Source organism: Somniosus microcephalus, unplaced genomic scaffold (genome assembly GCF_052327205.1).
Source record: "Somniosus microcephalus isolate GS21.2 unplaced genomic scaffold, FLI_Smic_1.0 unresolved_chr4, whole genome shotgun sequence".
NCBI lineage: Eukaryota > Metazoa > Chordata > Chondrichthyes > Squaliformes > Somniosidae > Somniosus > Somniosus microcephalus.
In genome coordinates this window covers 39,277,220-39,303,032 of record NW_028225182.1, presented here as the reverse complement: position 1 = coordinate 39,303,032, position 25,813 = coordinate 39,277,220, and the positions used below count along the sequence as shown (strand labels likewise).

Below are 25,813 nucleotides of genomic sequence, written 5' to 3'. Positions count from 1 at the left end.
AGCACGGGGTTAGATACAGAGTAAAGCTCTCTCTACACTGTCCCATCAAACACTCCCAGGGCAGGTACAGCACGGGGTTAGATACAGAGTAAAGCTCCCTCTACACTGTCCCATCAAACACTCCCAGGGCAGGTACAGCACGGGTTAGATACAGAGTAAAGCTCTCTCTACACTGTTCCGTCAAACACTCCCAGAATTTAGCTAATTTCCTCACCTAGTTTTTGCAATGTCCACTGGCATGGAGGCTGCTGTCGTCACGAGGCCGCTGATCATACTGGCACAGAAATGGCACAGGATGTTATCGTTGAAGTAACCTACGTTCACAGGGGGGAAAAAAACACACAATTCAGAAATCAGAGCAATGCTTTCCTGTTAAAGCTGCGGTGTCCAAACAGAGGTCAGTGATCCACAGGCGGACCATTGGCTGTGCAACCGGCCAGCCAGACCTTGGTTCATCAGTTTGTAGAACAATTGTGCAAGACTGCGTTGCTAATTAGATGAACTTAATTCGAAGGTGTAGGGGGTACGGTAGTGTCGTGGTGACCAATGCTCCCTCCAAGCGGCTGCGCAGTAATGGCAAAGATCCCGCACAGGCCGCTCACTGGCCTTCCCATTGGACCGCGCGTGCGCTGAAATTTAAAGGGACCGCGCAGAACAAAGAGCAGCTTGCAGGGAACATCGGTGGTGACATAACGGGCAAGCAACCTGGAGTTTGAGATTTCAGATCTCACTGTGGCAACTTCTGAAACCGAATGTGGGAGCTGGCACCGGAAAAAAATAACCGCGAGAGCTCCCGGATTGCCGTAAAAAGAGCTTGTAGTTATCCATCACCTTTAATGTGGTAAAACATCCCAAGGCGCTTCACAGGAGCGATTATCAAACAGAAATTTGACGCCGAACCACATGAGGAGATATTAGGACAGGTGACCAAAAGCTTGGTCAAAGAGGTAGATTTTAAGGAGCGTCTTAAAGGAGGAGAGCGAGAGGCGGAGAGGTTTAGGGAGGGAATTCCAGGGTTTGGAGCCTAGGCAGCTGAAGGCACGGCCCGCCAATGGTGGAGCGATGGAAAGTCGGGGATGCGCAAGAGGCCAGAATTGGAGGCGCGCAGAGATCTCGGAGGGTTGTAGGGCTGGAGGAGGTTAGAGAGATAGGACGGGGCGAGGCCATGGAGGGGTTTGAACACAAGAACGAACCGAATGGGAAGCTGCCAGCCTTGACTCCGGCCCCCGCACTACGCGCTCGACTCTTGGATGTCCTCAGCAACTAGGGCTGGCCGACAAGTGCGGCCTTTCCAGGGCTGACCAGTCAAACGGTCATGACGGTCAAACAGAAACGTTCAGGCTGCGAGTCAGGTTGGTGAAAGTGAGGCTTTTTAGCTTTTGGTATGGCGGAATCATTTGCGTGCAGGGGCCCCGCGCACACCAGAGGTTTGGAGGCCCCTAAATTGAGGCAGAATAAATACACAGCATTTATCTCGGACGCATAGAATATAAAACCACAGCGAAACGTCTTTTGCCAAGACGTGTCTACCCCGCTTTCTGAAGGTGCCGATTCTTGGTTGGGTCTGATTTCGCAGGTGCTGGATAACCACCACCCCCCCACAGTACCTTGGGCAGTGTAATGAAATCTGTTTGTCTTGATCCTGTATTCGTTTTGCACTCATGTATATTACCCTCCCCCACTCTGTGTATAGTTTCACTTCCTCTTTCCCGACTAACCTGGGAGGTTCCAGGTCTTGGCTCCGCCCCTGACTTCTCTTACATAAAGATCCCAGGATCTGTATGACTCATTCCTGTGAACCAGTCGGCGTGTTGAGATGTTAGCTCTGATCTTAGTGATTAAAAGCCAACTTGTTTAAGTCTATAACTTCTAGTTTTGTGGTTATTGAAGGCCCATCAGGCAGTCAGTGGGCTATTCAACTACGGGGGCGCGTCGCATTCAGGTATGAGGCAGGGCACGTGTGCCCTTTCCAGCAAGGATCCACGGTTGGTCAACAGGAGCAGGAAGCCCGGGAGATTTCCCTCAGACCCCAACGCGGCGCACACCCCCCCCCCCCCCCCCCGCAGGCACTGAGGCCAGCTTTAACACCGAACCGGTGCCGAGATCAGCTAACTCGGTGGGGACCTGGGATTGGGGGGGGGGGGGGGGGGTGGAAAGAGAGGAGAGGGGGTTCGGTATCTGGGATCTGCTGGTCTGCAGAGCTCAAGTTAGGGTCCACCGCCGCTTGCTGGGTGGGAAACGGTTTTAAGACACAAGAAACGGGAGAGGCGTCGAGCCCCGAAAGGAAGAGGTCTCACCTAAACCCAGCAGGAACTGCTTGGACTGGGAGTAAGAAGCCAGCTGGGCCGCATTCACCACGACCGCTCGGGCCATTGTTGGGACACAACCCTGGAAATAATTAGCAACAAGGAGAGTCGGAGTTATTGCCATCCAGTGACAACTGCAACATCAAAGAAAGAACTTGCATTTATAGAGCGCCCATCACCACCGCAGGATGTCCCAAAGCGCTTTACAGCCAAAGAAGCAGTTTTTGAAGTGTGGTCACTGTTGTAATGTAGGGAAACGCGGCAGCCAATTTGCGCACAGCAAGCTCCCACAGCAATGTGATAACGACCAGGTAATCTGTTTTTAGTGATGTTGGTTGAGGGATAAATATTGGCCCCAGGACACCGGGGAGACACTTCCCCCCCACCCTCCCCCCTCGTCTTCGAAATAGTGGCCGTGGGATCTTTTACGTCCACCTGGTCAACATATCCTTCCCGAGGCGCGGTGCCCAGAAACGAAGGCAGTGCGGCAGGCGAGGATCTGATCTGGTGCTCCCCGCCCGGTTAAATAGCCTGCCAGCACACGAGTATCCCAGGGTTAATGGCCACTTCGGGGAGGAACCAGAGGCCTGAGCCAACAGAGAGTCAGGAACTTCACGGGAGGGGGGGGGGTCGCCAAGGGAGAAAGCGGGACGACAATAAAAACGTCTCGGCTTTTAACAGAAACGTCTGCATTTAAAATGGAGGTTTAACCTACCTCCAGGCCGCTGCTGCCGAAGGGAGGGCTGCAAATTTGGACGGGCCTGGGATCCGATCAGGAAACAACCGACTGTGGAAACACTCGCTGTCGAGAAGTCACATTTCCCTTCGACGGATGGACTTTTCTTGCATTTTAATAAACCCGTTTGGGGGAAGTGGCACTTGCGCGTAAGATCGGGAGAATTAGGAGCAGGAGTAGGCCATTCGGCCCCTCGAGCCTGCTCCACCATTCAATAAGATCAGGGCTGATCTTCGACCTCAACTCCACTTTCCCACCCGATCCCCATATCCCTTGATTCCCCACGAGTCCAAAAATCTATCGATCTCAGCCTTGAATATACTCAACGACTGAGCATCCACAGCCCTCTGGGGTTGAGAATTCCAAAGATTCACCACCCTCTGAGTGAAGAAACTCCTCCTCATCTCAGTCCTAAATGGCCGACCTCTTATCCCGCGACTGTGACCCCTGGTTCTAGATTCCCCAGCCAGGGGAAACAGCCTCTCAGTATCTATTTGGCGGCAATCCTTTTTAGAGTGACCTGCAGCTTGGTTGATGGTTTGCTGTGACCTACCCGCCAGAGTGTGACGACCCCCTCTTCACGAGTAATCCGAATTAGTGCGTTGAACACGTTCGAGTAACCCCTACGTTGGTCGACAGGCAACCTGCAGAGAAAGAACATTTTTAACAATAACTTGTATTTATATAGCGTCGTTAAGGTAGCAAAACGTCTTTAATATAGATTTATTAAAGAACCGACATATAATTTACAGTTGGTGAGTCAATCGCAACATTAACAGTTCCAAAAAAAAGCTTTACAATTCTATTATCAGAGAACCTACTCTCAAATCTTAACTTCACTGCAGTTTTACAATTCTTAATTTTATTCAGGATATCCACCAAAATCAAATACAGTACCTTTGATCCCCAAGGTACAAAGAGTTGGAGACTTATAGAGCTGGTGTCCGAAGCCGAGTATCGCTTTGCCCCTTTAAGCGAGTCTATTATCCCATTTGTACCCTCAATATACACTCAATATTTATACCCTTTTCCAGTGGTATTTCCTTTAAGGTTTTCTGCTGATGTAAGCTAATTAGCTCTAGTCATTTTTCTGCTGACCCCTGCAATTCTTAGTCACCTCAGCTGGCAGCACTACAGAACCATGTCTCTCCTCTAGGTGTTCCAAAGTTATCATAAAAAAGTGTAACAGCAGGTGCGCTTTACTTGGTATCATTTTTATGAAGGCAGATGTTTGTTATTTTTATGTGCTCCTTTACGAGGTGTAAATTAGAACACCTTATACAGGGTGTACTACTGTCTTGTTCCCAAAGGTTCAGACTTCAGGAGCCTTTAACCTTCTGTTTCAATAAGGTTATTAATTCAGTGTCAACAACTTATCTTATCTCTATAGCCAGAATGCTATCACAGCTTTTTCATCGTTAGGTTTCTAGATTTCCAGACCCAGTTTGTCCTGTTTTAATAAGGCCAGAGTTCTTTCATCGAATGGTGTATTTTTCTGTAAAGGTTATACGGCTTATTCCTTCACAGGTCTTCCCAATGTTTAACGGGAGGAAAGTGGAGATCATCCAAGACTTGGTAAACCACACCACTCTCCCATAACACCTAACATTTGTCCAGCTTCCTTTTTTATTACTCATCATAATCATAATAATAATCAACTTTATTGTCACTGTTGGTGCACAAGTGCAGTACAACGAAATGTAGGCTTGCGGCTCCCGAGAGTGTACATTTAGATTAAGACATTTAAACATTCATTTGGCTTGTAATACATTAACATAAACATAAACATAACCATAATAAAGTGCATTGTGCAGATGTGCAGGCTTTAGAGTTTATTTGTGGAGTTCAGTAGGATGACAGCCCTGGGAAAGAAGCTGTTCCTAAATCTGGTCGTACGGGTGCGAATGCATCTGTAGCGTCTCCCAGATGGCAGGAGGGCGAACAGACTGTGGCTGGGGTGGGTAGGGTCTTTGATGATGGTCCGTGACCTCCGTAAACAGCGTTTCTGGTATATGTGCTCTACGGTCGGTAGCCGGGTGCCGGTAATGCGTTGGGCAGTTTTGACTACCCGCTGCAGGGCTTTCCGGTCATAGTAGCTACAGCTGCCATACCATACTGTGATACAGTTCATCAGGATGCTCTCTATTGTGCAGCGGTAAAAGTTAGAGAGGATCAGGGGTGACAGGTTACATCCCTTCAGCCTCCTTAGGAAATATAGGCGCTGCTGGGCCTTCTTCACCAGAGAGGAGGTGTTGAGGGACCAGGAGAGGTCTTCCGTGATGTGGACTCCGAGGAACTTAAAGCTGTTCACCCTTTCCACCACAGCCCCATGGATGTGGATGGGGGTGTGACTTCCGCCGTTAGACTTCCTGAAGTCCACAATTTCTTTGGTTTTCTTGATGTTAAGGGCCAGATTGTTATCGGCGCACCACTTCACGAGATGCTGGACCTCCTCCCTGTAGGCTGACTCATCGCTGTTGGTGATCTGGCCGACTACCATGGTATCATCCGCAAACTTGATGATGGTGTTGGAACCATGAACAGCCACACAGTCGTGGGTGAAGAGGGAGTAGAGGAGGGGGCTCAGCACACATCCTTGTGGGGCCCCCGTGTTCAGGGTCGGGGGGGGGGGGGGGGGGGAAGGTGTGGTTACCTAATTTGACAGACTGGGGTCTGTTTGTTAGGAAGTCCAGGGTCCAGTTGCAGAGGGAAGTGTTCAGGCCAAGAGTGTGGAGTTTGGAGGCCAGCTTGTTGGGGACGATAGTGTAGAATGCTGAGCTGTAGTCTATGAACAGCATTCTGATGTAGGTCTCTTTACCATCTAAGTGATTCAGTGCAGAGTGTAGAGCAGTTGTGATTGCATCCTCCGTTGATCTGTTTGCACGATAGGCAAACTGGTGTTGGTCAAGAGAGGCGGGAACACTGGCTTTGATGTGAGCTAAGACCAGTCTCTCAAAACACTACATTATGATGGGTGTGAGTGCGACATGTCGATAGTCGTTCAGACACGTCACAGCCATTTGCTTTGGCACAGGAATAATGGTAGCGGTCTTGAAGCATGTAGGGACTACTGCCTGGGCCAATGACAGATTGAAGATGGCGGTGAAGACATCAGCCAGCTGATCAGCACATTCCTTGAGTACCCGTCCAGGGATACTATCCGGTCCAGCAGCCTTTCGTGTGTTCACTCCGCGTAGAACACCCCTTACGTCGGAGGTCGACAGAGTGAGCACCTGGTCTTCCGGGGGTGGCAAGGCTTTGGTAGCCAGCTCCCCGTTGTCCCCGTCGAAGCGAGCGTAGAAGTTGTTAAGCTCCTCCGGAAGGGAGGCATCGCTAACCAGGGGGCTGGTGTTTTTGCTCTTGTAGTCAGTGATGGACTGGATGCCTTGCCACATGCGCCGGGGGTCAGAGTTGTTGTGGAAATGATCCTCTATCCGCAGTGTCTGTTTCCTTTTGGCAGTCCTGATACCCTTTTTTAGGTTGGTCCTAGCTGCACTGTAAGCCGCCGCGTCGCCAGATTTAAATGCTGCGTCGCGTGCTTTCAACAGCGAGCGGACCTCTCCGTTCATCCAGGGTTTCTGGTTGGGGTATGTCCTGATATTTTTATGGGTCATGACGACCTCGACGCAACTGTTAATGTAGAATAGCACTGTGGATGCGTATTCCTCGATGTCATTATGGGCAAACATGCCCCAATCAGTGCGTTCGAAGCAATCCTGAAGCTCCGAGACTGCCCCCTCTGGCCATACTTTCACTGATCTCACTGATGTTCTCACTCTTTCACAGGACGTGGGCATTGTTGGCAATCCCTAATTGCCCTTAACTGAGTGGCTTGCTGGGCCATTTCAGAGGGTAACCACATTGCTGTGGGTCTTGAGTCTTGAGTCACATCATCAAAGACCCTACCCACCCCAGCCACAGTCTGTTCGCCCTCCTACCATCTGGAAGACGCTACAGATGCATTCGCACCCGTACGACCAGATTTAGGAACAGCTTCTTTCCCAGGGCTGTCATCCTACTGAACTCCACAAATAAACACTAAAGCCTGCACATCTGCCAATGCACTTTATTATGGTCATATTTATGCTAATATACTGCAAGCCAAATGTATGTTGAATGTTTAAGTGTCCTAATCCAAATTGTACACTCTCGGGAGCTGCAAGCCTACATTTCGTTGTACTGCACTTGTGCACTAACAATGACAATAAAAGTTGATTTGATTTGATTTGATTTCCTTCCCTGAAGGACATTAGTGAACCAGATGGGTTTTTACGACAATCCGATAGTTTCATGGTCACCATTACTGATACTAGCTTTTTAATTCCAGATTTAATTATTAACTGAAATTTAAATTCCCCAGCTGCCGTGGTGGGGTTTGAACTCGGCTCTCCGGACCATTAGTCCAGGCCGCTGGGTCACTAGTCCAGTAACATAACCACATTGCTAAACATTTAAAGGGGGAAACTTGTATTAAACAGTTGCCTGTAATGATGCAATTGCAGGTTCTGGCCAGTAGGTGGCGGTGTGCCGCAAGTTTCTAAAATCTCTTCGCAAACTCCCATTGTATAATGGCCCAGAAATTCGGGTCTCCACGGGTGAGTACGCACGGGGTACTCACCCGTAGGCCGAATGGAAGCGCGGGTTTCCTGCATGCGCAGGAAACCGGCACTTCCGATCCTCTGAACGAAGGGGTTCAGAGGTCGAACGCGCACGCAGGGGAGGCTGCGCGTGCGCTTTGAACTTAGGTTTTTTTTTAACAGGTTTTCCCGTGAGGTTAAGCCTGCAGGATTTACACATTTAAAAAGCAGGCGTAAGGCCTGCTTTTTACAAGGTAAGTGGTCAATTAATTAAAATTAAAACATTTTTTCCACAGGTTTATTATTTTTAAATACTTTAAAGCAAGGTAAGTTTATTTTTAGCCCCGTTAGAATATTAAATTATTTTTTTCAAAAATTTAAATTATTGTTTAAAATAGTTATTTAATGTAATTTATAGTTTATTTAAAAAGTGTGATTTTTTAAAAAATTTATTTGAAGGTTTACTGCTATTTTGGCGCCAGTAGTATTTATAAGTTTTGACAGGTCTAACTGTCAATCTTATGAATGGGCTTTTCCCTCCTCCGATTGGCTGCCCATGGCTCACGTGATCCCAGGGGACGCATCGCACTAACTGCGCCCCTGGGACACGCAAGCACAGCGCGCCGGCAGCTGGGCCAGGCCCCGGAGCGGAATTCCACGGGGCCCTACAGCTCACCTGCCGGCGCGCAAGGTAAGTGCAGGTCGGGGGCTTGCACCCGCGGGAAGCCCCCAACCCGAATTTCTGGGCCAATAAAAATTCATCATCTGACCATGGGCAGCGACACAAGCAATTTACAGGAATCTTTCGTTTAAACGGAGGTTAAATATCCGGAATGCTCTATCCACCGGCAAAATTCAGGAGTCGGTTCAGATAACTTTTTTTTTTACTTTTAGTTGCTTTTTTTCTCCATTTGGGGCTGTGCAAGCGTCTAGCTAAAGCTGTTGCTTAGCTACAGAGACGCTTGCAAGCTGCGCCGACTGTTTTGAAGCAGGGTTTGTTGCTTCACACGGAGCTCTGAGCTCCGTAAGTTTTAACATTAGCGCTCGTTTCTCTGGCAGTTTTGATCGACCGGCACCAGCTCGGTCCAGTGAGTGCCGGATACCAGAAAGTTTCCTGTATTACAATAAATCTTTTAATAAGCACTTGCACTGTGCTGTACTTTCCTTTGTATTGAGACGCCTGTTGGCTTAGAACATAAGAAATAGGAGCAGGAATTGGCCATTCGGCCCCTCGAGTCTGCTCCGCCATTCAATGAGATCACGGCTGATCTTCGACCTCAACTCCACTTTCCCGCCCGATCTCCATATCCCTTGAATCCCTTAGTGCCCAAAAATCTATTGATCCCAGCCTTGAATATTCTCAACGACTCAGCATCCACAGCCCTCTGGGGTAGAGAATTCCAAAGATTCACAAACCCTCAGTGAAGAAATTCCTCCTCATCTCAGTCCGAAATGCCCGACCCACTTATCCCGAGACTGTGACCCCTAGTTCAGGACTCTCCAGCCAGGGGGAAACAGCCTCTCCGCGTCTACCCTGTCAATTCCCCCTCAGAATGTTGTATGTTTCAATGAGATCATCTCTCATTCTTCTAAACTCCCAGAGAATATAGGCCCAGTCTACACAATCTCTCCTCACAGAACAGCCCTCTCATCCCAGGTGCCGAGGCTTGCATACCTTGGCACCGTATCGGAGGTGGCAAAGTTAGCAACAGATGCCCAGTCCTCCGATGCTCTCAGTGCCCAAGTACAAGCCCACCCACCCCCACCAACAAGTCTAAAATCAATCACAGAATAGTACAGCACAGAGGGTGCTAATTCGGCCCATCGAGTCTGCACTGGCTCTTTCGAAGAGCAATCCAGTCAGTCCCACTCCCCCGCTCTTTCCCCATATCCCTGCAATTTCTTCTCCTTCGAGTATTTATCCAATTCCCTTTTGAAGGCTACTATTGAATCTGTTTCCACCCCCCTATCGGGCAGCGCATTCCAAATCCTAACTACTCGTTGCGTAAAAAAAGTTCCTCATGTCGCCTCTGGTCCTTTTGCCAATGACCTTAAATCTGTGGCCGCTGGTTATCGACCCTCCTGCCAGTGGAAACAGTCTCTCTTTATTTACTCGATCTAAACTCTTCGCGTTCTGAACACCTCAATCAAATCTCCTCTTAGCCTTCTCTGCTCCGAGGGGAACAACCTTCAAGTGCTTTGCTGCGGGCACCTACCTGCCGTCGGCGGTCATCCTGATCAGCGCCACCTCGGCCGGCGTCCCTATGAAGGCGCCGATCGCGCCCGCCGTCATCCCGATTCCCGCTTTGAGGAAGAAGTTGGGCGGCGTCCCGTCGGCTTTGGTGAACTTCTCGAAGAGGATGGTGTAGATCCCCAGGCGGGTCGTTGTGTAGGTGGCCTGTCGCAGCAGACCAGCGGAGAGACTGCGGGAGAGAGAGAGAGAGAGAGAGCGCGGCGTGGGAAGCGCCTTCTAACGTTACTGCTCCAACAAAGCGAAACATGCACTTAATACAGGAAACTTTCTGGTATCCGGCACCGACGGGACCGAGTTGTTGCCGTCCCATCAAAACTGCCGGACAAACCAGCGCTAATGTTAAAACATACGGAGCTCACAAGCTCCGTGTGAAGCAACAAACCCTGTTGCTTAGCAACAGTTTCAAAACAGTCGGTCGTAGCTTGCAAGCGTCTCTGTAGCTAAGCAACAGCTTCAGCTGGACCTTGCAGAGCCTGACTGGAGAAAAAAATGCAACGAAAAGAAAAAAAAACTTATCTGAACCGACTCCTGAATTTTGCCGGTGGATAGAGCTTTCCGGACATTTAACCTCCGGATAAACGAAAGTTTCCTGTAGACGCGCAAGCTCTCGGCCCCCGACTGGCTGAGGTGGTGCCCCGAGCCATACGGGTCCAGAGAAGGGCCCTGGCTCACGTTCTCCGACTGCACCTCCCAAACCCACAACCTCCAGTACCTAGAAGGACAAAGGACAGCAGGCGCTTGGGAACACCACCACCTCCAAGTTTCCCTCCGAGTCACACGCCATCCTGACTTGGAAGTATATCGGCCGTTCCTTCATCGTCGCTGGGTCAAAATCCTGGAACTCCCTCCCTAACAGCACTGTGGGAGCACCTTCACCCCACGGACTGCAGCGGTTCAAGAAGGCGGCTCACCACCACCTTCTCAAGGGCAACTAGGGATGGGCAATAAATGCTGGCCTTGCCAGCAACGCCCACATCCCATAAACGAATAACAACTTGTATTTATATAGTGCCTTTAACATAGTAAAACATCCCAAGGCACTGCACAGGAGTGTTATAAGACAAAAAAAACTGACACCGATCCACATAAGGATAAATTAGGGCAGGTGACCAAAAGCTTGGTCAAAGAGGTAGGTTTACGGAGCGTCTTAAAGGAGGAAAGAGAGGTAGCGAGGTTTAGGCAGGGAATTCCAGAGCTTAGGGCCCAGGCAACAGAAGGCACGGCCGCCAAAGGTTGAGTGATTATAATCAGAGATGCCCAAGAGGGCAGAATTGGAGGAGCGCAGATATCTCAGGGGGTTGTTGGTCTGGAGGAGATTACAGATATTAGGGAGGGGCGAGGCCATACAGGGATTTGAAAACAAGGATGAGAATTTTGAAATAGCTGGCTGGTTTCCTCCCCCTAAAAAAAGGACAGGAGTGAACCGGTTGGAGTTTTAAAAATGAGAATCAGACAGCTCCATGGTCAATTTTGCCGATACCAGCTTTTTATTTCCAGATTCTTAAAACCGAATTCAAATTCCCGCAACGCCATGGTGGAATCTGAAGTCGCGGTCTCTGGATTACGAGCCCAGTAACGTAACCACCGCGCTGCCGCCGCCGCACGTGAATTCAATGTTCAGGAAGGCGGCAAGGTGCCGGGACCTCCTGGATCATCAGCTGGCCCCGAGCTCCCCTTGGCTGGGGAGGAGTTGGGGAAAGGTGCGCGGGCCCAACGGGAAAGGGGGCCCCTGGGTCCTAGTGCCTTCCGAACCCGGGTCTCGGACCGTGCGTTACACGCTTAGGTTGAAATGAAGGACTGATCTAACTAGTAAAAGGCTTCAGCGTGGGGCGGGGCGCCATGCAATAGAAAGACTCATAGAAACATAGAAGATAGGAGCAGGAGTAGGCCATTCGGCCCTTCAAGCCTGCTCCGCCATTCAATGAGATCATGGCTGATCATCCAAGTTCAGTACCCTGTCCCTGCCTTCTCCCCATATCCTTCGATCCCTTTAGCCTTAAGAAATACATCTAACTCCTTCTTGAATATATTTAATGAACTGGCCTCCACCGCCCTCTGTGGTAGAGAATTCCACAGGTTCACCACTCTCTGGGTGAAGAAATTCCTCCTCATTTCTGTCCTAAATGGCCTACCCCTTATCCTTAGACTGTGTCCCCTGGTTCTGGACTCCCTGACCATCGGGAACATCCTTCCTGCATCTAGTCTGTCCAGTCCTGTCAGAATTTTATAAGTTTCAATGAGATCACCTCTCATTCTTCTAAACTCCAGCGAGTATAAGCCCAATCGACCCAATCTCTCCTCATACGTCATTCCTGCCATCCCAGGTATCAGCCTGGTGAATCTTCGCTGAACTCCTTCCATGGCAAGAACATCCTTCCTCAGATAAGGCGACCAAAACTGCACACAATACTCAAGGTGTGGTCTCACCAAGGCCCTGTACAACTGCAGCAAGACATCCTTGTTCCTGTACTCAAACCCTCTCGCTACGAAGGCCAACATACCATTTGCCTTCTTAACCGCCTGCTGCACCTGCATGCTTACCTTCAGCGACTGGTGCACAAGGACACCCAGGTCTCATTGCACTGCCCCTTCTCCCAATCTATTGCCATTTAGATAATAATCTGCCTTCCTGTTTTTGCCACCAAAGTGGATAACCTCACATTTATCCACGTTATATTGCATCTGCCATGTTTCTGCCCAATCACCCAACATGTCCAAATCATCCTGGAGTTTCTCGACATCCTACTCACAGCACACACGCCCACCCAGCTTTGTGTCGTCTGCAAATTTGGAGATATTACATCTAGTTCCCTTGTCCAGATCATTTATATATATTGTGAATAGCTGGGGTCCAAGGACCGATCCCTGCGGTACCCCACTAGTCACTGCCTGCCATTCGGAAAAAGACCCGTTTATTCCAACTCTTTGCTTCCTGTCTGCCAACCAGTTCTCTATCCAAGACAGTACTTTACCCGCAATCCCATGTGCTTTAACTTTACACACTAATCTCTTATGCGGGACCTATCGAAGGCCTTCTGAAAGTCCAGATACACCACATCCACTGGTTCTCCCTTATCTATTTTACCAGTTACATCCTCAAAAAATTCCAGTAGATTAGTCAAGCACGATTTACCTTTTGTGAATCCATGTTGACTTTGTCCGATCCCGTCACTGTTTTCCAAGTGCTCTGCTATTACATCTTTTACAATGGACTCTAGCACTTACCCCACTACCGATGACAGGTTTACCGGTCTGTAAATCCCCGTTTTCTCTCGACCACCTTTTTTGAATAGTGGGGTAACATTAGCTACCCTCCAATCCATGGGGACTGTTCCAGAGTCTATCGAATGTTGGAAGATGACCAGCAATGCTCGGGTTCAATCTCCCAGTGCCCGGTTGCACGCACCCCCTCACTACTCACCGACAAGCTGAAAAGTGTGCGCGCAGACTTTCGAATCATAGAAACTTGTAGCACGGAAGGTGGCCATTTGGCCCGTCATGCCTGTGCTGGCTCTTTGAAAGAGCAGTTGTGCTTAGTCCCACACCCTCACGCTTTTACAGAATCGTCGGCGAGAGAAAAATAACTCGTATCTGTACAATCCCGTATTAATTTGTTGCAACAAGTCAGAGCACTTTACACAGTTTAGTATTTTCCAAGTGCATTAACAGTTGTTATGAGGGCACATGGACAAGATAGGGATTGGCGGTGCTGCACCCAGTAGTCGAATAGCCATGGCACAGGAACACACACACACATGAAAGATGGCCACTTGGCAGGAGATAGAGGGAGGCTCTGGTGCCCCTGCAGCCGTGCCAATGGCATACACCGGGCTCCTGCATCGGGGTGAAGGGGGGGGGGGGCGGCGAGTGTTAAGTCAGTTCACAGCCCGTATCGGCACGCTCAGACAGGAGTTAAGTGGCGCGCTGCTTACCCGGTGTAGATTCCTCCGAACCCCTCGGCCTTCAGAATGCTGGTCACGGCGTGAAAGCTGGTCTTGTATTCTTTGGCCTGACCGCCTTGGCCACTCAGCTGCATGCGGTTCTTCACCAAGTCCAGGGGCTGGACAAAGAATGTGGCCCCCATCCTAAAAAGACAGAAACGCAACCCAATTCAGGCTTTTATGGCGAGGCAATTCATGGTCTTCCCTGCACTCTGTGCTCCTCGAGGCGAGAGATGCGTCAGTGCTGGGGGGGAATGGAAATTCAGATACTCAAGCAAGAATCATCAGCGCGCACTCCCGGATCAGCTACAGCAGAGGTTAGGTGTAGAATAAATCTCCCTCTACCCGTGCGGTACTTGACCTGGGGGCGCTTGATGGGACACTGTGGAGGGAGCTGCATCAAACACTCCTACCAGGGACAGCAGTAACAATTTGCATTTATACAGCGCCTTTAACAGCGTAAAAAAAGGTCCCAAGGCGCTTCACAGGAGCGTTAACAAAATTTGACACCGCTCCACGTAAAGAGATATTAGGGCAGGTGCCCAAAGGCTTGGTCAAAGAGGTGGGTTTTAAGGAGCGTCGTAAAGGAGAAGAGAGGTGGAGAGGCTTAGAGAGGGAGTTCTATGCTTGGGGCCAGGCAGCTGAAGGCACGGCCGCCAATGGTGGAGCGATTAAAATCGAGGATGCTCAAGAGGCCAGAATTAGAGGAGCGCAGAGATCTCGGTGGGGGACGGGGGTTGTGGGAGGTTGCAGAGATAGGGAGGGGGGGGGGGGGGGGGGGCGAGGCCATGGAGGGATTTGAACACAAGGTTGAGAATTTTAAAATCAGGGCGTTGCCAGGGACCCAATGTACGTCAACGAAGCAGTGATGGGTGAACGGGACTTGGTGCGAGTTAGGACACGGGGCAACAGAGATTTGGATGAGCTGAACTTCACTGAGGTTGGGAAATGAGAACTGGCCATGAGAGCTTTGGAATAGTCAGGTCTGGAGTAAAGCTCCCTCTACACTGTCCCATCAAACACTCCCAGGGCAGGTACAGCACGGGTTAGATACAGAGTAAAGCTCCCTCTACACTGCCCCATCAAACACTCCCAGGGCAGGTACAGCACGGGTTAGATACAGAGTAAAGCACCCTCTACACTGTCCCATCAAACACTCCCAGGGCAGGTACAGCACGGGTTAGATACATAGTAAAGCTCCCTCTACACTGCCCCATCAAACACTCCCAGGGCAGGTACAGCACGGGTTAGATACAGAGTAAAGCTCCCTCTACACTGCCCCATCAAACACTCCCAGGGCAGGTACAGCACGGGTTAGATACAGAGTAAAGCTCCCTCTACACTGCCCCATCAAACACTCCCGGGGCAGGTACTGCACGGGTTAGATACAGAGTAAAGCTCCCTCTACACTGTCCCATCAAACACTCCCAGGGCAGGTACAGCACGGGTTAGATACCAAGTAAAGCTCCCTCTACACTGTCCCATCAAACACTCCCAGGGCAGGTACAGCATGGGTTAGATACAGAGTAAAGATCCCTCTACACTGTCCCATCAAACACTCCCAGGGCAGGTACAGCACGGGTTAGATACCAAGTAAAGCTCCCTCTACACTGTCCCATCAAACACGCCCAGGGTAGGTACAGCACGGGTTAGATACAGAATAAAGCTCCCTCTACACTGCCCCATCAAACACTCCCGGGGCAGGTACAGCATGGGTTAAATACAGAGTAAAGCTCCCTCTACACTGTCCCATCAAACACTCCCAGGGCAGGTACAGCACGGAGTTAGATACAGAGTAAAGCTCCCTCTACACTGTCCCATCAAACACTCCCAGGGCAGGTACAGCACGGGTTAGATACAGTTAGATACAGAGTAAAGCTCCCTCTACACTGTCCCATCAAACACTCCCAGGGCAGGTACAGCACGGGTTAGATAAAGAGTAAAGCTCCCTCTACACTGTCCCATCAAACACTCCCAGGGCAGGTACAACATGGGTTACATACAGAGTAAAGCTCCCTCTACACTGCCCCATCAAACACCCCAGGGCAGGTATAGCACGGGTTAGATAGAGAGTAAAGCTCCCTCTACACTGTCCCATCAAACACTCCCAGGGCAGGTACAGCACGGGTTAGATACTGAGTAAAGCTCCCTCTACACTGTCCCACCAAACACTCCCAGGGCAGGTACAGCACGGGTTAGATACAGAGTAAAGCTCCCTCTACACTGTCCCATCAAACACTCCCAGGGCAGGTACAGCACGGGTTAGATACTGAGTAAAGCTCCCTCTACACTGTCCCACCAAACACTCCCAGGGCAGGTACAGCACGGGTTAGATACAGAGTAAAGCTCCCTCTACACTGTCCCACCAAACACTCCCAGAGCAGGTACAGCACAGGTTAGATACAGAGACATCGTCAGGGTGCTGTTCCCAATCGGAGCTGCGTTAGCTGTTCTTCGCTAGGACAGGAGTCCACTTTAATGTTACAGGAGACCTGTGCTCGAGCTCGCCCACCCTGTGGGACCGTCTTGCCCACGCCCAGCTTCTTTTGCTGATCGGACACCCTGGCACACACTAACCCTCCCGGAAACCTGCACTGGCTCAGTGGGTAGCGCTCTCTCGCGCCTCCAAGTCAGAAGGCTGTGGGTTCAAGCCCCACTCTAAGGATTTGAGCACAAAATCCAGGCCGCTCGATGCTCCAGTGCAGCACTGAGGGAGTTCTGCTTTCTCGGGCCAAGACGTGAAACAAAGCCCCTCCCACCCGCCACCACCCATTCCGGGGAACGGTGCAGATCCCATGATGCTATTCCAAGTGGAGGGAGTTCTCCCAGTGCCCTGGCCAACAACCTGGAGTACTGTGTACAGTTTTGCTCTCCTTACCCAAGGAAGGACATACAGGAAACTCTCGATGTACCGGCACCTAAATAACCGGAAATCTCTGTTAACCGGCAACATTCAGGAGTAGGTTCAGGTAAGTTTTACTTCCTATTAGTGGCCGTTCCTGGATCTGTGGCCGTGTAACCGGGGTTCCTGCGCCTGTTGCTAAGCAACAGGGACGCCTGGATCTTGTGGCCGGGGTTCCTGCACCTGTTGCTAAGCAACAGGGAAGCCTGGATTTGTTGCTGTGTACAGAGCTCTTGTACCTTTTAACTATACCTCTCTGTAATCCGAACTTTTTGATAAACCGGCACCACGCCGGTCCCGGATAAAAAAGTGTTTCCTGTACTCGTCATAGAGGGAGTGCAATGAAGGTTCACCAGACTGGGTCCTGCGATTAGGGGGGATTGTCCTTTGAGGAGAGATTGAGTAGACTAGGCCTATATTCTCTAGAGTTTAGAAGAATGAGAGGTGATCTCATTGAAACATACAGAATTCTTACAGGGCTTGACAGGGTAGATGCAGGGAGGATGTTTCCCCTGGCTGTGGAGTCTAGAACCAGGAGTCACAGTCTCAGGATAAGGGCTCGGCCATTTAGGACTGAGATGAGGAGGAATTTCTTCACTCAGAGGGTGGTGAATCTATGGAATTCTCTGCCCCAGAGGGCTGTGGAGGCTCAGTCGTTGAGTATATTCAAGACTGAGATCGATAGATTTTTGGATATTAAGGGAATCGTGGGATATGGGGATAGTGCAGGAAAGTGGCGATGAGGTCGAAGATCAGCCATGACCTTATTGAATGACGGAGCAGGTTCGAGGGGCCGAATGGCCGACTCCTGCTCCTATTTCTTATGTCCTTATTCCTCCCTCAATCAACAACACCAAAAACAGAGCGACAGGTCGTTCATCTCGGCTTCTGATCGTGGGCTCTTGCTGTGCTGAAATCGGCTGCCGCACTTTCTACACTTCCAAAGCGATTCACTGGCTGCGAAGCACTGTGGGGCCGATTTTGGAGGCATAAGATAAGACGCGACAAAAATATCCTTCTTTTCAATTGTGAAAGGAGTGTGGAGTCAGAGTCCACAGCACCGCCAAGGCCACCGTTCAAGTGCGGGAACTTTAGCAATCAAGTCCCAAGCCCTGGCCCTGGCGCTACACATTTTATTTACCCCCCCCCCCCACACAGACACAACATTTTGATTGTGAAGACAGGAACAGGAGGCGGCCAATCGGCCCCTCGAGCCTGTCCCGCCGTTCGATGGCTGATCTGCACCTCAGCTCCACCTACCCGCCTTTGCTCCGTATCCCGCGATACCCTCACCCAACAGAAATCTAGCCGTCTCAGTCTTGAAAGCTCCAATTGACCCCCAGCATCCACAGCCTTTTTGGGGGGAGAAGAATTCCAGGTTTCTACGACCCTGTGTGTGGAAAAAGTGCTTCCTGACTTCACCCCTGAACGGCCTGGCTCTAATTTTAAGATTACGCCCCACACCAGAGGAAATAGTTTCTCCGTATCTATTGAATCCGCTTAAAAACTTTAAACACCTCGATCAGATCACCCCCTCAATCTTCTACACTCAAGGGGGACAGGGGCCGAGAAATGGCTCGAAGATCGCGGTAAATGTCGCGGAACAGAACAACACCTTTCTGCCGCCGACCTTGACATTCGGAACAAAGTTGAGCGTTCAGTATGCCTGGGGATTTCCGAGCTTCGCTGCCAGGCACTCAGTTCATTGCTGAAATGTCACTGGTGTCATCTTAGCTTTCAAACATTCAGGGGAGGAGCGGGGGGGGTTGGAGCTAGAGCAGCACGGGGAGAGACCGCAGACTGGAGAGATCGGAGGCCAGGCATTGGGCTCGGTGTCTAAAGTTCCCACGGTCGGATTGTTTTTTTTTATATATATATTCATTCCTGGGATGTGGGCGTCGCTGGCGAGGCCAGCATTTATTGCCCATCCCTAATTGCCCTCGAGAAGGTGGTGGTGAGCCGCCTGCTTGACAACCGAGTGGCTCGCTCGGACATTTCAGAGGGCAGTTAAGAGTCAACCACATTGTGGTCAATCACATATCGGCCAGACCGGGTAAGATTTCCTTCTCTGAAGGACATTGGTGAACCAGATGGGTTTTTTTAACAACAATCCGATAGTTTCATGGTCAGCATTACTGATACTAGCTTTTTATTCCAGAATTATTTAATGAACTGAATTTAAGTTCCCCAGCTGCCGTGGGGGGGGATTTGAACTCACGTCTCCGGATCATTAGTCCAGGATAATTTTATACACCTCAATTAAATCTCCCCTCCGCGAGGAGGTGGGCAACATCAATCTAATAACAACAGAAAACTCTGGAAAAACTCAGCAGGCCAGCCAACATCCGTGGAGAGAAATTAGAGTCAACGTTTCGGGTCTAACCCTTTGTCAAGACTAAAGAGGCACAGGAAATGAAATAGATTAAGAGGCCAGGCTGGGAGAGAACAAAAGAGAAGAGACATTAAGAGGTATTCAAAACCAGACGAGATGGTGATAGGACAGTGGAGACAAAAGACGGCTCTAGATTAGGTGTGAAATGTTCTGGCAGAATGGGAGACAGCTGCCATGTGGGAGAGAGAAAAAAAGAGGGGGGGGGAAACTAAAACAAAGGGGTGGATAAAAAATATAAGTAAAAATGTAATAGGGGCCGAGGTTATGATCTGAAATTGTTGAACTCGATATTGAGTCCAGAAGGCTGTAAAGTGCCTAATCGGAAGATGGGGTGCTGTTCCTCATAATTTTATACACCTCAATTAAGTCTCCCCTCAGCCTCCTCTGTTCCAAAGAAAACAACCCCAGCCGATCCAATCCAATCCTCATAGATTGGCACCCTCCACCACCGGCGTACCGTGGCTGCAGTGTGCACCATCTACAAGATGCACTGCAGCAACTCGCCAAGGCTCCTTCGGCAGCACCTCCCAAACCCGTGACCTCTTCCACCTAGAAGGACAAGGGCTCACTGATTCAAAGAAACATTTAAAATCACTGCAGAAGCTAACTTTTTTTCATAAATTTTGTTAAACACTTGTTAAACAATAATGATGGCACATTATGTACACTGCATATTAGGCATAGTTAATCTATTTACCATTCCCAGTCAAACTGACAGTCACCAGAAAATATCTACTGTATTCTTGAGTACTACAGAAATCTATATACTAATAGATTGCGTAGGGTGCACAGTTCCTGTCCATAAATATTACTTGCTGCTGTTAATATTTCCCATTGTAAATTGCGCTCTCAGCATTTCCCATTCAATTTAGCCATGTCAACTGTCACGGTGTAGTGCTGGCTCAAGCCAATGGGTGGCGCTGTGGAGCAAATGTCCGGAATCTCTCTCTGGGAACCCCTGGTGTGCAAAATCCCTGTCTTCACTGTTAAAGATGATGTGCAACTGACGTGCGAATGTCAGCCGTGACTCAGTGGGTCGCACTCTCGCCAAGGCAGAAGGTCGTGGGTCAAGCCCCACCCAACAGACTTGGAACACAAAGAGTAAAGCGGACGCTCCCAGTGCCAGTACTGAGGGAGTGCTGCACTGTCGGAGGTGCCGTCTTTCAGATGAGATGTTAGAAAGAAAGACTTGCATTTATACAGCGCCTTTCACCACCCCAAAGCGCTTTACAGCCCATGAAGTACTTTTTGACGTGTAGTCACTGTTGTAATGTAGGAAACGCAGCAGCTGATTTGCGCACAGCAAGCTCCCACAAAATAGCAATGTGATAAACGGCCAGAATGGCAATCAGTAACTACTGGTGTTCCGCAGGGGTCAGTGCTGGGACCCCAACTCTTTACAATCTATATTAACGATTTGGAGGAAGGGACCGAGTGCAACGTATCCAAGTTTGCCGACGATACAAAGATGGGAGGGAAAGCAGTGAGTGAGTGAGGAGGACATAAAAAACCTGCAAAAGGACATAGACAGGCTAAGTGAGTGGGCAGAGATTTGGCAAATGGAATATAATGTTGGAAAGTGTGAGGTTATGCACTTTGGCAGAAAAAAATCAAAGAGCAAGTTATTATCTAAATGGAGAGAAACTGCAAAGTGCTACAGTACAAAGGGATCTGGGGGTCCTGGTGCATGAAACACAGAAGGTTAGTATGCAGGTGCAGCAGGTGATCAGGAAGGCCAATGGAATGTTGGCTTTTATTGCAAGGGGGATGGAGTATAAAAACAGGGAAGTCTTGCTGCAGTTATACAGGGTATTGGTGAGGCCACACCTGGAATACTGCGTGCAGTTTTGGTTTCCATATTTAAGAAAAGATATACTTGCTCTCGAGGCAGTTCAGAGAAGGTTCACTCGGTTGATTCCGGAGATGAGGGGGTTGACTTATGAGGAAAGGTTGAGTAGGTTGGGCCTCTACTCATTGGAGTTCAGAAGAATGAGAGGCGATCTTATCGAAACATACAAGGTTGTGAGGGGGCTTGATCGGGTGGATGCGGTGAGGATGTTTCCACTGATGGGTGAGATTAGAACTAGGGGGCATAATCTTAGAATAAGGGGCTGCCCTTTCAAAACTGAGATGAGGAGAAACTTCTTCACTCAGAGGGTAGTAAATCTATGGAATTTGCTACCTCAGAGAGCTGTGGAAGCTGCGACATTAAATAAATTTAAAACGGAGATAGACAGTTTCCTAGCTGATAAGGGAATTAAGGGTTACGAGGAGAGGGCAGGGAAGTGGACGTGAGTCTAGGTTCGGATCAGCCATGATCCTATTGAATGGCGGAGCAGGCCCGAGGGGCCGTATGGCCTACTCCTGCTCCTACTTCTTATGTTCTTATTATCTGGGAGGTTTTTTTAGTGATGTTTGTTGAGGGATAAATATTGGCCAGGAAACCAGGAAAACTCCCCTGCTCTTCTGCAAATAGTGACCGTGGGATCTTTTACATCCACCAGAGAGATCAGGCGGGGCCTCGGTTTAACGTCTCATCTGAAAGACTGCACCTCAGACAGTGCGGCACTCCCTCAGCACTGCACTGGGAGCGTCAGCCTAGATTTATGTGCTCAAATCTCTGGAGTGGGACTTGAACCCACGACCTTCTGAACTGTATTTCAACATTCTCATCTCTCCACACATTAGCAAGAAAGCAACAGATGGACCTGCAACACGAGTCCAGGAGGAGGAAAGATATAACTGCGTCTTAATATAGAATTTGATTAACATAACTTTCGCAGAACTAAGTAACACATTGCCCCTCGTGGGGCAATCTAGAACGAGGGGGCATAGTTTCAGGATTAGGGGTCGTCCATTTAAGACGGAGATGAGGAGAAATTTCTTCTCTCAGAGGATCGTGAATCTTTGGAATTCTCTACCCCGGAGAGCTGTGGAGGCGGAGTCAGTGAATATATTCAAGGCGGAGATTGACAGATAGGGGAGTCAAGGGTTATGGGGAGCGGGCAGGGAAGTGGAGTTGAGGCCAAGATCAGATCGGCCATGATCTCATTAAATGGCGGAGCAGGCTCGAGGGGTCGAATGGCCGACTCCTGCTTCTTATGAGACTCGTGCAAGATAACTAGAAAAGTAAATTAAATTCGGAATGCATATTCTTAAAATAATTGGTAGAAGGATTAGAGGGGAGTTGAGGGGAACTTTTTTCCCCCCAGAGGGTGGTGGGGGTCTGGAACTCACTGCCTGAAAAGGGTGGTAGAGGCAGAAACCCTCATCGCATTTAAAAAGTACCTGGCTATGCACTTGAAGAGCCGTAACCTGCAGGGCTACGGACCAAGAGCTGGGAAGTGGGATTAGGCTGGATGGCTCTTTTTCTTCCGGCACGGACATGATGGGCCGAATGGCCTCTTTCTGTGCCGTAAACTTCTATGATTCTTGACTTATATATATAAAAATACGAAGATTTAAGCAAATTAAATTCTCAATGCATATTCTTTACTTATATATATATAAATAAAATAGCACGATTTAAGTAAATTACATTAATACATATATACTTGTAATAAAATTGCAAAATAAAAGTAAATTAAATTCTTAATGCATATGCATTACATATATATATATAAATAGCAAAATGTAAGCAAATGAAATACTTAATGCATACTTTTTTATAAAATAGCAAGATTTAAGCAAATTACATTCTTAATACATATTATATACTTGTATATAAAATTGCAAAATAAATGTAAATTAAATTCTTAATGCATATATATATAGCAAAATTTAAGCAAATGAAATACTTAATGCATAATCTTTTTAATAAAATAGCAAAATTTAAGCATATTAAATACTTAATGCATATTCTTCACTTATATATATATAAAATAGCAAGAGTTAAGCAGGCTAAATTCTTATTTGTGGTTCACAGAAGGCAAAACATTGGGCCCTCAGCGGCCAGAGCTGAGCTCAAACGCCGAGAAAGCACGCAGTCGGCCACCAACGCGGCCTTGTCCCAAAGGCGACCATCGAGTGACCCAGCTCAGCGGCAGCAGGGTCGAGCGTTCAAATATAAATTTACGTCAGTAGGAAAGTGGAGGGGGGGGGGGAGAGATAAATAATGATTTATATTTTTACACTTAATGTCCGCTTACCCCGCCAGGCCTCCGAAGAGGAATTTGATGGACTTGGGGGAGCTCCGGGCTTTTTCGCCCTCCTTCGCCGCCGCCGCCGCCATCTTTTTCATTCGCGGCAAGGTGACACCGAGGAGGGGAGGGCAGGGGCGTGCACGATTCGTGTGGCCGTCGCGCGTTTTGCGCGTGCACGCGATTAGAGGGAGGTGACGCGTTGACGTGACCACGCCCACTCGCGCCTGGAGAGGGGAGCAAGGGGGCGTGGTCCCGTACACCCGCGCATGCGTACTGAGACTCTTCGCCTTCCCCCCGGGCCCAGGCTCTCCCTGAGCTGTCAATCTTCCTGGGAGCCAGTGATCACGGCAGAGAGAGTTCGATCCCCACTTAAGCCTAATGGAGAGCTTGTCTTTAAATTTAAAAAAAACCAAAATCTTTAATTGTGTTTGCATTCATTTAGATCCCACCTTCAGAAGAATCCAGTACGATTTGGACAGGTTGGGTGATTGGGCAGAAACATGGCAAATGCACTATAATGTGGATAAATGTGAGGTTATCCACTTTGGTGGCAAAAACAGGAAGGCAGATTATTATCTGAATGGCAATAGATTGGGAGAAGGGGAAGTGCAAAGAGACCTGGGTGTCCTTGTGCACCAGTCGCTGAAGGTAAGCATGCAGGTGCAGCAGGCAGTTAAGGAGGCAAATGGTATGTTGGCCTTCGTAGCGAGAGGGTTTGAGTACAGGAACAAGGATGTCTTGCTGCAGTTGTACAGGGCCTTGGTGAGACCACATCTTGAGTATTGTGTGCAGTTTTGGTCGCCTTATCTGAGGAAGGATGTTCTTGCCATGGAGGGAGTGCAGCGAAAATTCACCAGGCTGATACCTGGGATGGCAGGAATGACGTATGAGGAGAGATTGTGTCGATTGGGCTTGTACTCACTGGAGTTCAGAAGATTGAGAGGGGATCTCATCAAAACCTATAAAATTCTGTCAGGCCTGGACAGACTAGATGCAGGAAGGATGTTCCTGATGGCCGGGGAGTCCAGAACCAGGGGTCATAGTCTAAGGATAAGGGGTAAGCCATTTAGGACTGAGATGAGGAGGAATTTCTTCACCCAGAGAGTGGTGAACCTGTGGAATTCTCTGCCACAGAGGGCGGTGGAGGCCAGTTCATTAAATATATTCAAGAAGGAGTTGGATATATTTCTTAAGGCTAAAGGGATGAAGGGATATGGGGAGAAGGCAGGGACAGGGTACTGAATTTGGATGATCAGCCATGATCTCGTTGAATGGCGGAGCAGGCTCGAGGGGCCGAATGGCCTACTCCTGCTCCTATCTTCTATGTTTCTATGATTTGCATTTATACAGCGATTTTCGCTTCTTCAAAAAAAGAAAGATCTTGTCTCAGGACGTCCCAAAGCGCTTTACAACCAATGAAGTACTTTTTTGAAGTGTAGTTGCCATTGTAAGGGAGGAAACGCGGCAGCCAATTTGCGCACAGCAACCTCCCACAAACAGCAATCTGATCATGACCAGTTAATCTGTTTTAAATGTTGATTGAGAGATAAATATTGGCCCAGGACACTGGGGAGAACTCCCAACTGCTCTTCTTCAAACTAGTGGCCATGGGATCTTTTACGCCCACCTGAGAGGGCAGACGGGGCCTTGGTTTAATGTCTCATCCGAAAGACGGCACCTCCGACAGCGCAGCGCTCCCTCAGTGCTGACACTGGGAGTGACAGCCTAGATTTTTGTGCTTAATCTCTGGAGTGGGACTATGTACCCATGACCTTCTGACTCAGAGGCGAGAGAGCGACCCACTGAGCCACAGCTGACACGTAAATAAATACCTCAGGACGTCCCAAAGCGCATTACAAATGATTAAGTACTTTTGGAAGTGTGGTCACTCACAGGGCCAGGTGGTTTTCCCAGGGGCTTTTGTAGGTACTGCCCAAGCCAGTAGTCAAGGTAACTGGGCCCTCTAGCTGTACGTGTCAATCCAGGTCACCTGGAGCAGCCAATAATGGAACATTGACAGAGTGTCGGTGGGGATGTTGCACTTTTTCAAAGAGGCTTTGAGGGTGTCCTTGAAGCGTTTCCTCTGCCCTCCTGGGGCTCTCTTGCCGTGCCGGAGCTCCGAGTAGAGCGCTTGTTTTGAGAGTCTCGTATCGGGCATGCAGACGATGTGACTCGTCCATCGGAGTTGATTGAGCGTGGTCAAAGCTTCGATGCTGGGGATGTTGGCCTGAGCAAGAACACCGACATTGGTGCGCCTATCCTGCCAATGGATTTGCAGGATCTTGCGGAGGCAGCGTTGGTGGTACCTCTCCAGTGCTTTGAGGTGCCTGCTGTACATGGTCCATGCCTCTGAGGCATACAGGAGGGTGGGGATCACTGCTGCTCCTTCAAAAAGTGCAACATCCCCACCGACACCTGGGAATCCCTGGCCCAAGACCGCACAAAGTGGAGGAGAAGCATCCGGGAAGGCGCCGAACACCTCAAGTCTCTTCGCCGGGAACAAGCGGAAGCCAAGCACAGGCAGCGCAAGAAGCGCACGTCAACCCAAGCACCCCACCCACCC

The 25,813-nt window shown here is 49.3% G+C and overlaps 1 protein-coding gene across 1 annotated transcript in view; it reads right to left on the bottom strand.

Moving 5' to 3' along the window:
- slc25a11 (solute carrier family 25 member 11) overlaps nt 1-23,393 on the bottom strand; it is a 33,257-nt gene extending 9,864 nt beyond the window's left edge. The window contains exons 1-6 of the mRNA XM_085977358.1: nt 23,257-23,393; nt 13,806-13,958; nt 9,836-10,042; nt 3,596-3,686; nt 2,298-2,388; nt 215-314 (exon numbers count right to left, since the gene is read on the bottom strand). Of these exons, the coding sequence (XP_085833484.1) occupies nt 215-314; nt 2,298-2,388; nt 3,596-3,686; nt 9,836-10,042; nt 13,806-13,958; nt 23,257-23,348 (734 nt within the window). The 5' untranslated portion in view covers nt 23,349-23,393. The remainder of the gene's footprint in view (nt 1-214; nt 315-2,297; nt 2,389-3,595; nt 3,687-9,835; nt 10,043-13,805; nt 13,959-23,256) is intronic.
- Between the last annotated feature and the right edge of the window lie 2,420 nt (nt 23,394-25,813).